Source organism: Miscanthus floridulus, chromosome 10 (assembly GCF_019320115.1).
Source record: "Miscanthus floridulus cultivar M001 chromosome 10, ASM1932011v1, whole genome shotgun sequence".
Classification (NCBI taxonomy): Eukaryota; Viridiplantae; Streptophyta; class Magnoliopsida; order Poales; family Poaceae; genus Miscanthus; species Miscanthus floridulus.
In genome coordinates, this window is record NC_089589.1 from 50,017,889 (window position 1) to 50,028,893 (window position 11,005).

The 11,005-nt window shown below is 48.4% G+C and overlaps 1 protein-coding gene across 1 annotated transcript; it reads left to right on the plus strand.

Annotated features, from left to right (window-relative positions):
* Positions 1 to 7,246: 7,246 nt before the first annotated feature.
* LOC136490226 (uncharacterized) lies at positions 7,247 to 9,726 on the plus strand. Its single transcript, XM_066486711.1, has 4 exons — positions 7,247 to 7,384; positions 7,509 to 7,670; positions 7,853 to 8,086; positions 8,934 to 9,726. The coding sequence occupies exons 1-4, from the start codon at positions 7,379 to 7,381 to the stop codon at positions 8,988 to 8,990; spliced, it is 459 nt and encodes a 152-aa protein (XP_066342808.1). The 5' UTR covers positions 7,247 to 7,378; the 3' UTR covers positions 8,991 to 9,726.
* The last annotated feature ends 1,279 nt before the right edge of the window (positions 9,727 to 11,005 follow it).

Here is an 11,005-nt window from a genome sequence, read left to right on the forward strand (position 1 = left end):
CATACCTAGTAGAAAAAGATGTCTTTGGTATATCATGTGGTCTGATCTTGATCTGATGATAGCCTGAACGGAGGTCAATCTTTGAAAACACCTTGGCACCAGCTAGCTGATCAAATAAAGTATCTATGTGGGGCAAATGATACTTGTTCTTAATTGTTACCACATTAAGAGGGCAATAATCCACACACATCCACAAAGTACCATCGTTCTTCTTCACAAAATGGCTACACAACCCCATGGTGAAGAGCTAGGACAGATGTAGCCTTTTTCCATCAATTCTTCCAACTGCTTCTTTATCTCAGCCAATTCCTTTGGAGCCATGCGGTACGAGCGTTGGGAGATAGGTGCAGTACCAGGCTCTAGCTCAATGGAGAATTCCACCTCTCGGTCCGGTGGCAACCTAGGTAGATCTTCAGGAAATACATCCAGGAAATCGCATACCATGGGAATGGAGGTAAGATCAGGAGAGGCTTCAGCATGGGCAGCAATAGGTAAGACTGGATCTGAGGGTACAAGAAGAGACATCCTATCCTCAAAAGAAGGAAGTCGTAACTCCACACTTCTCCGCTTTATATCCAAGACTACCCCATATACCCACAACTAGTTCATTCCAAGAATAGCATTAATGCCTTGCCTAGGCAGTACCATGAACTAGAGATGGTAAGTATGAGTGGCTAATACCAAGTTTACTATGTCCGTCCGAGTATTGATGCACATCTACGCACTCGGAGTACGGATTATATAGGCATACGGTATAGCCATAAGAGGTATGTTGTGTTGGTCTACAAATCCCATACTCATAAATGAATGTGATGCACCAGAATCGAACAACACATAAGCTAGATGGGAATTGATCATAAACATACAGCCATCACCGGTTCCTGCTGTAATATATGCTCAGCATCCATGAAATTTACCTATCCAGATCGGCTGGCTGGCACTTTCCTCTTGATCACCATTTGCTTGACTAGCCTGGAGTTCATCGATGGTTGAGCAGACTGGGCTGGCTGGTTCTGGGGACACTCTTAGGAATAGTGGCCATCCTTGCCACATTTGAAACAAGCGCTAGGCTTGTTCCCCAATCCTTGGTGAGGTGGGACCTGCTGTCCCTGAGGCTGCTGGGGTTGCACCTGCTGAGTGGGTGCACGGTACCGTGTGGAAGAAGTCTGAGAAGTATGCTGGGGCTACCAAAACGAATGCCCACCTGATGATTGATAGGGCACTCGTTGGACAACCTAAACTTTCTAAGTATGAGGGTGGCTAGAAGACCCCATGGCCACTCGCTTTCTCTTCCACTCTGCTTGGGAATCCCGCTGCAAGCCCTCCATGGTGATGGCAGCATTCATCATTGCCCTAAAGGTCTGATAGTTCCCAATGTACAATTTCTCCTGAAGGATGTAAGGGAGGCCATGATAGAAGCGGTCCTTCTTCTCATCAGTGTCCACATGAATGCCAGCAAACTAGGATAAGTGATTGAACTTATTGATGTAGTCCATCACTGTCATACTCCCTTATCGTAGTTCCAGGAACTCAGTCAGCTTTCAGTTGAGGACACCAGCAGGAATATAAAACTCCCAGAATGCTGTGGTGAACTCCTGCCAGGTCACCTGATGATCTGGCTGCTGCATGGCATGGAAGGTATCCCACCATGCACTCACGGACCCCAATAGCTGTTGTGCTGCAAAGCGCACTTTCTGCTCATCGGCCACATTGAGCAATAGAAACTTCTGCTCCAGAATGTGAAGCCAGTGATCCACATCTAGGGACTCAGCTATCGGTGTGAAAGTGGGTGGGTGGGTCTTGTGGAAATCCTGGTAAGAGGAGGGTCCCTCAAGATTGTAGGCACCACCCCCATTCCCACCATTGCCCCCGTGGCCTCCGCAGGCGAAGCCAGCGATAGCTTGTGCCATTAGCTCCATGGCACGAGCTGACTCACGGCGAGCAGCCATCAGTTCCGCCATCATCTTCACATGAGTCATCAGAGGCGGTGGTGGAGGAGGAGGAGCCAGAAGTGGAGCCTCATGGCTCTCCCCATTGTGCTCATTGGCCCAGCTACTTTCTCCTTGGCCTTCGCTAAGACCGTGAGCCACCCCAGCACTAGTGCTCCTACGTCCCGACCTTAGATTCATCTATAAGAGATAGGAACCATCTATTTAGAACAACCTTTCTGATCAGAAGCAAGGGATTAGAGAAATGTAGCACATTTATTAAAGCATTCTTTTAGTTAATCCTATCAATTTACTAATCCAATTATACGTGTAGGAGGATTTTAGTTTAAGCAAGACCCTATGATCATGATGCATGCCTCGGCCTATACGTTCACTCAAGTCGGAATATAGCGGCATTCGCAAAATTTCGGCACATCACACACTCACTTTCCGTATGCTAAGCGATTTCTTACGCAACGTAAGTTAGTGTACCTATAGAAAACTGATTAGATAAAACCAGTACCGCTATCCTAGATAGACCATATTGCTAGGGCTTATACTTATTTACATAATTAATCGCATCCTACTTTTTGCAAAACTTTTGTTGGTTAAAATTTTAAGTTTTGGAGAAGAGTGAAGAACTTGTAACCCATTATTGGCTCTAGTACCAACTATGGCAGAACCGATTTCTCTATTTTTGGACATCTACAGAATTTACTATAATTTCTCAAAGTTCAACTAAAAACTAAATTGAATAAACATTTGTAATTCACTGGAAAATTAAAAAACCGATTTCCCCCGGGTGGCCTGCTACACTCGGCTCGGCCCACCCCCTCGCGGGCGCGCACCCCGGCGTGGCCCATGCAACGGCGCATGGACGTAGCCCACGCAACGCGGCCCATGGCTAAACCCACGCGTGAGCTGGCGCTTTTGCTAAAGAACCCCCATTTTCTTTTGTATTCACAAAGCTCACTCAAACACTATTTAGCTGAGTCACAGTCTTCGCATCTAGCACCCTTCCCTTAATCCAATTAATGTATTACGAAGTCCCTGGCCTAAACTAAATAAGGCCACGGCATCTTCGGCCAATGCCAACGAGCACGGACCTCCCCGGCACCAACCAACACCACCATAACACTCTACTTGCAAAGAGCAATTGATTGATGTATCAAACACCTCAATTGGTGCAGCACGACAATGTGGCCATGCATCTCGGCGGCGTGTGGCCGTGGCAACACTGACGCCGGCGCATCTACCTAGCCCAACGCCTCTACCACTACTCTTTAACCATCTATAGACTGCGGGCAACAATATAAATGTCCTATTTGAAATGGTACTATGCTCAAACGCGTCGGCCACGGTAACAGCACCTACACCACATCTGTCGGAGACGGCCACGTGCTCCAGCGAACCTTGACCCTAATTGAGTCAACCAACTACCCTAGGAGCAAGAGGGCCTCACTAGACACGTGACAGATGGACTAGACAAAGGTGCGAGACTCGACGAGGTGGTTGGCACGAGCATGGGGAGACTCTAGTTCACGACAAGCACAACGATGGTGTTCCCGGTGACCTGCTGCTCCACCGGAAAAACTGCGACACGGGCGAGGCAACCAAGTCAAGGGGACGCAAAAGCACTGCTCAATTGATACAATGGAGCAATGAGTGACGCCTTGGCCGAGCACCCGCCTCGGCGACCATGGCGGGCCGCCATGGGGAAAACACCCCGCATTAGCTCACTGGCAATCGAAAGCTCATTGGGTTGACTCCACTCGCAAGCTAACTACCAGAGCTAGTTTGGTGCTCGGTTAATTGGAAGACGGTGGACTACGCAAGGCCAATTTCTTTGGACGACGCCATTCGAACTTATGGAGGCCGGCGATGGGCGAAAACTTAAATTGGAGACGGGCGCCGTACGACAGCAGCGGTGGCAAGTCTGGCGTGACTACGGGACCCCAAACCAACCTCCGGACGTGCGCATTTACCATCTAGGGCCAACGCTGCGGTTAGGCCTTGGCGTGGCTCGGCCACCGACGCGATGACATTCTAGGCGACACGACGGGAAACGTGGCGTGGCACCGCACGTAGATGTGAAGGCGACGGCAGGCGGGGCAAGTCAACGCACGTGCAGCCAAAGGGTCAATGGAGCAGTAGCCGCGCGGCAGCGACGAATGGCGCGCAGCGCGACCGGGGTGCAGTTCAACGTGACGGTGAGCCACAGGGCTCAGGCGGACGTGACGGATGAGGTAGGGCAGCTAGGCTTGCCGGGCCCAACGTGCACGTGTGCGAGCGGGTAGCGTGCCAGGCACGGCAGCGGCAGTGCGGCCTGCGCGGCGGTGCGCGTGGGCGCGCCTGGGCGAGCGACGATACCGGCCGAGTCGCGGTGACCGTGCCCAGACACCAAAACCAACCGGGTACGCGCCTTGCACGCATTTTAAAGCTGCTCAAAACGCCAACTCGATGATCCATAGGTACACCACCTATTTTACGCTCTAGCTAGTCTATCAAGCTACTAAAAGAAACCCTAAAACCATGCCACTACTTATCTAGATCCTCCTATAAAAATTGTCGAACTTGGCTTCGTCGTCCCAATTTCCGACTTACGAAAATTGACTACGTTTCAAACGGTTTCGCGTCGAATTCCATTTCCAAGCTATAAAGTAAGCAATCTAGCGAATCTCGTTCTCGACCGCACGTATTTCAGCGTCACCTACGAAGTTCATGCTACAAACTTTATTAAAGTTTCACATATGCATTCTATAGCATTTCTGTTAAATAAAAATTCATTTAGAACCCTAAGCAACACAACGCGACATGAAATGTAACATGCGTTTCGTGTTTCAATTGAACATTTCAAGTTTCGTATATTGCTTTATACCCTATATTACACATTTACACACAAGTATGATGCTCATGCAGTGTTTTAGTAAAAAGTTGTACAGTGTAACACCGAGGGTGTTACAATCTTGATCCTAAGAGCATGATAAACTTCTCAACAAGAGTCAATAGGACTTGACAAAACTCAATACAAAAACAAGTAGCTTATGTAAAAAGTTTCAACATGAATAACTAGATATGGCTCTCGTAGAAATTTTCTCACCATTGAGGAGTATGTGGAGCTAATGATTTTGACATGTTATAAAAAATAAAATTCTCCAAGACTTTGAGTAGAAAAGATTGGATTTCCGTGTCAATGCCAATTCTCACTTCACAACAACTTAGTCGATATACTTTTCCTATATGATGTTTTTTCCCGCAAGCACCAAGTATATCTAAGGAATAAAGATTATGCATCTGTCAGTATGGTTGGATAGGGGACGCATTGGCGGGCATTGTCGTCAACAAATATATTTCGCAATGTGTTTTTTTTTATCTCCAAGTCCTATTATATTGCTTCAACAATAACGTAACTCCAGAGCGGTTAGCCCATAGGCCTTGTTGGCTGAGTCTCAAGAGACCTTACTAATGTGTCGTTTGTATGACACACTTTCGGCAAGACTCCTCCGGTAATATGTTAGAGAGAATTTCTTATTTGACATCAGACAAATGACCCGTTCTTTTTTTTGTCATAAAAAAATTTATGTTCCCTATTTGACACCGAGTTCAACTTTCATTCCTTATATGACACTCCGTTGGATTTTCCATCCCGTGAACCGTTAACTGCCATGTGAAAAGACGATTTTGCCCCTGTGGGCCCCACCACCCTTCTCCCTCCTCTCCTCCCCTTCTCCCTTGCCCGTATAAGCGCAGTGGGCCCCACCACCCTTCTCCCTCTCTCACCGCGCTGGCATTGGTAGCGAGATCGCCGGAGCCGAGCCGAGCCGACGCCATCAGTTGGGCGCGATGTGGATGGCCGCATTCTTGGCGCCAGAGCAGACGGGGCAGGCGTTCATCCGGGGCTCGCACGCCTTGCACAGGCACAGGTGCCGGCACGGCAGCAGCAGCACCGATGCCTCGCCTGCGCCGCACGCCCACTTCGTCGCCGGGGCCGGCATCGCGTCCTCGGCCGTGTCCACGAAGCAGCACGACTCCACGTCGTCCATGCTGTCGGACTCGCCGAATCCCTCCTCGGCGGCGGGATGCGCCATACTGCAACCACCACCAACGCCCGCGCGGAGGAGCAGGGCGTCGAGCGTGGCGCGCAAGCTCGACACGGCAGCCTCGTTGCTGCGCACCAGGCTGCACCACGCCTGCGACTCGGCGACCAGGAGGGAGAAGGGGAGGAGAGGAGGGAGAAGGGTGGTGGGGCCCACAGGGATAAAATCGTCTTTTCACATGGCAGTTAACGGTTCATAGATGAAAAATCTAACGGAGTGTCGTATAAGGAATGAAAGTCGAACTCGATGTCAATTAGGGAACGGAAAATTTTTAAGGGCCAAGAAAGAATAGATTATTTGTCTGACAACGAAGGTACAAGATGACATGTTCGTGTGTGAACTTGTGTAGAAAAGCGGTCTTAAGAGTAGTTTGGGTTTGTAATAGATTCGCGTGATGGAGTTTTATTAACTACTCTTGGATAATTTTTTTTTCATCCAATGTTTTTTTTTTGCGAAACTTTCATCCAATGTTTTGATGTTACGTGCATTTTGCTTTTGGCTCATGGAGGGAAATCCACAGCCTAAACTTGATGAAAAATCACCGTGTGTCAAAAAGTAAATGAGCGCTATGACTGCCGGCACGAAACCACAGGACCAAGCAAGCAAACAACAGAGGGAGCAGATACTACAATTGTACTCAGATAAGAGAAAAAAAAAACAGAGGGAACAGCCTGCTCATGTTCTGGAACTTCTTCGTTCGACCGATCCGAGACATGTGAGCAGAGCAGAGCAGAGCAGAGGTGCGGTGACTGGTGACCCGCGGCCACGTCCACGCCCTTTTAAGTTCGTTTAGCTGTGACTCGTTGGTAAAATTTATAGTTAAAATAATATTTTTTTTTCTCGTACAAACTAGTTAGACACACTAGCAATGACAATCGAACAGGCTCAGACGAGCAGACCTCCGCGTGCAGACCGTGACCGGCCATATCTACGCACGGCCTGGCACGCGCTGCGGTCAGCAGCACTGCTGCTCGCCTGCTCCCCCACATAATGGCCGCACCGCATGACGCATTCCGCTCTTCCGACCACGGGGCCCCTGGGTCCCCTCCGCATTGCTGCCTTCTCTCCACAGTTCCATGGCATGACACGCACGCTGCACGACTGAGCCCATCCTGCTGCAGCTGCAACCACCTATCCCCACCTCCGGCCGGCATGGACGGACACCAAACATCCCACTCCACACCACTCCACACCAAACATCCCACTCCACACCACTCCACACCACCCCACGCCTTGCTATAAAAAATCCGCACGCCTCGCCCTTCACCTTCCCCTGACTGGCCTCACAGTTCACACACTCCTCGATCCACGACTCCGATCAGCCTACTACAACGCTTGGAGCAGCCGGCGGCCATGAAGGTATAGCTCAGTCCTCTGTTGGACGACCAGTGCCTTCCCCATCGATCGTCTTGGTCGTCTGCTGCTGATCGATAGCGTGAGGTTCGCTTCTGATGCCTTGTCTTGATTTGTGTTTTGTGAGTAGGCGCGGGCGAGGCGGCAGCGCATCCCGGCGTTTGGGGAGTGGAACTACACCTACGTCGGCGCCGGCGACTGGCCCGTCACCCAGTACTTCGACTCCGCCATGCAGGCCGGACGACTCGTCCTGGCGATACCGCCCTCCTCGCCGCCCAAGCCTGCCAACAAGGTGATCGATGATGTAGTTAATTGCTGCAACGATCCATAGACTACATACATTTTTTATTTTTTTTTGTTCATCAAAACACTTGTCTTGAGCCGTTATGACAGAGAGTGAAAAATCTTAATGTTATTATGACTCGTACTGAATTTTGGATGCAATGTCGTTGTTGCGTTGCTCGTATATGCTAGGTGGTGAAGTGGAGGGAAAGTGCCACACCAACACTTGAGCTGGAGGACGAGGACGAGGACGAGGACGAGAAGCAGCGGCAGCAAGATGTGGTGGTGGGGCTGGGCGACCACGGTGGCGCGGTGAAGAAGCAGGGGAAGCAGCAGAGCACGGTGGTCCACGCCTACGAGGCGGTGAAGGCCATAGACCAGGACCTCTACCACATCCCGCCTGACATGCTCTGCCATGATCCCAGGGTTAGTTACACACATTCACCTGGCTACTGCATGAATCCATCGTGGAGAAGTTAAAACATAATAGATTTTGGCCAAAGACATACGCTCCCTCCGTATTTTAGTCATGAGAAGAAAAATCAAACACAATAGACTTTGACCATTAATTTATCAAAGTATATATCGTCGATTGCTAAAGAGGAAATATCTTGCAAAGGCACTCTGAATACAAGTCTATTGGTACAGGCTTCAAATCCTGAACTTGTATATAATCTGAATAATTATCGGTCAACGTTTATCGACGGCTGGTTCATACTGTTGCTGGTTCGTGAAGAAGTACTGTTGGCTGGTTTGTGTGAGAAAAATACTGTTCTGGCTGGAAATTTATGATTGTTTACGACAAGCCACAGCCAAATGAACAAGCTGTATAAAAGTTTCAACTTTTTTCTAAAACAACTTCCTTGGTCTAAAAAAGTAGGAGCATAGTACTACGATTTGAGTTATACTAACTGTGTAGGAAAGTATTAATAATACGAGATTAAATAAATATCATTGCATTTGTTAGTTTTCATAATATATCTATTTAGTGTCAAAATGTTTCTATTTTTTTACCTACATATAATTGGTCAAATTGTGGATATGTTAACAAAGAATGCATTTTGAGTTGTATTTGCTTTAGGATGGAGGTGGTATGATTAACATTCTGGGATGGAGCAAGTATATGATTAACATTTTGAGTAGTCCTAGTTACTAGTATGTAGTACTAGTCCTTGCCACATCACTGGTTCAGTGTGAACTGTGAAGCCAGTGTTCTTTTTTTCTCAGTTATAGCTACTGTTAAGGAGTTCTTTCTTCTTCTAATCGTGTGCAGAAACGGCTGACGAGGAGGAGCCTGTGGATGGGCTGCCTGGGTCACTGCGTCGCCTAGGGATCCAGCACCTGCTGCGCGCCCGACGAGGATGACTGCTCATCATGCGTCGCCTCTCGCCTCTCGCCTGCCTTGTTTTGCGTGTAAAGACACTCCGTAGCAGAAAACCATGTCCATCATGGTGTCACTCGTCATACTGTACACCGTCTCCCTCCCTCCACTGTCCTCAGTGTTTTGGTCCTTGTAGTACGCGTGGAGGAGTAGCTAGACAGGCAGTGGACGGAGGGATGCAACTTTGATGTGACCGTGCCTGCCTCACTGCCTGACGCCCCGTTCCGGCCGGCAACGTCATTTCCCCGTGCCGGAGACCACTGGAGCGCTGCTTTTCCGATTTCCATGTCGTGCGTGGCTCCGCTTCCGACTTCCGGTGAACCAGGCGGAAAAGGTTGATGACATGACACCATGGCCTTGTATTTACTTGACGCAACTCTAAAAATAGTTTTCTGAAAGGAAAACAGCTCCAAAAGGCCCTCGTTCTATGGGGATTTGGAGTTGACAATGATGGATGAACCACGTTTGCCCTCTCAATCATGCTAGCTAAGGTCCAAAACTGGAACGAGCAGGACAAGAGCGCGGCAACGGGCGGTGCTGGACGTGGGCGTGGTGGCGAGCACGCTCTATGCCGTGAGCGACGTCACCGCGCAGTACAACTGCTCCAAAGGCACAGCCAGCTGTATGTACAGTAACCAACTAACCATATACGTGTGCATACATCCCTTTCACAAGGTACCGGCAGGGGCGGATCCAGAATGAACAAATGTTTTCTTTTCTTTTTTGAGTTACTTAGAGATTCCCTGTATATGTGTACATCACTTCAACCGTATACGTGTACATCACTTCGGGAGGTATTCCCCTAAGCCTGAATCTTTCGCTATACTGTTTTGAGATGCTGCCGCTCTCTCCTGCCACTTCTTGGCGAGAAGGGGAAACACACACACACACACTTGGCGAGATGCAAACGGACTGACTTGCTGAACTCTTTGGGCTGCTGCTGTGTTGCATACCTGAGAGTTGGAGCCGAGCTGATGCTGATGCCGCTGTACCCACAACACCGTCAGAGAAACAAAGAGCGTGTCGACAAGAAAACAAGCAGCTGAAGTGAAAATTCAGGTTGAAGGCACGGCTGCAACAGGATGAAACTAAAGCAGCAGTTTCCCATGTTCCGAACTGAAGCCTGAATAGCAGCTGCAGTTCAGATAGTGCACAGGACTTAGCAGCAATTGGAACAGCTAAGTTGAGCCAACTCAAATCTGATGGACATGTAATCTGAAGCGTGAACTCACGTCATCATGAAAAGGAAATCGCAACCGGATCCATCCAAAAATACCAAAGATTTCTTGCGAATTTCGGAATCCAAGAAACCTAAGAAAGTAGGAAACTTGGGGAAATAAAAATTTCGTGGTGCTCAAGTGAAAGATTTGTTAGAAGATCACCTTAGCCTTGATAACACTTGTCCTAGCACCAAAATTTCTCAAGTAATCCGCGCCGCCTGTGCTGTGACTGATGTTGTTTGGCATTGGCGATGTCCCCGGGGTATGTCTAGGGGATGCTAATGAGAATAAATTGAGAAAGCTTCGAAGTAGAAAGTATTATTGATGGGAATTACTACATAAAATTTGTCTTAAGAAATAAGGTAGATGGTTTTCGATTGGCCCTTTTGTCAGTCTATGGCGCAGCACAGGAAGAGCACAAAGAATTTTTTATCAGAGTTAGTACGTGCTTGTACTAGCCACGGGGATCTACCTTTTATAGTAGGGGGGATTTCAATATAATTAGGAACCCGTCAGAAACAAATAATTCAAGATATAATAATAAATGGCCACTTCTCTTTAATGCCATTATCGAAACTCTGAATCTAAGGGAACTAGAAATGACGGGTAGAAAGTTCACTTGGGCTAATTATGCTGAAATTCCAACCTATGATAAATTAGATCGTATTTTGGTGACAACCGAATGAGAACAAAAATTTCCGTTGGCGACCGTCCAGGCTCTCACTAGAGAAATCTCTGATCACA

Coding starts and splice junctions, on each gene's coding strand:
- LOC136490226 (XM_066486711.1), top strand. Junction 7,671..7,852: donor CGCCCAAGCCTGCCAACAAG/GTGATCGATGAT, acceptor CGTATATGCTAG/GTGGTGAAGTGGAGGGAAAG. Junction 8,087..8,933: donor TGCTCTGCCATGATCCCAGG/GTTAGTTACACA, acceptor AATCGTGTGCAG/AAACGGCTGACGAGGAGGAG.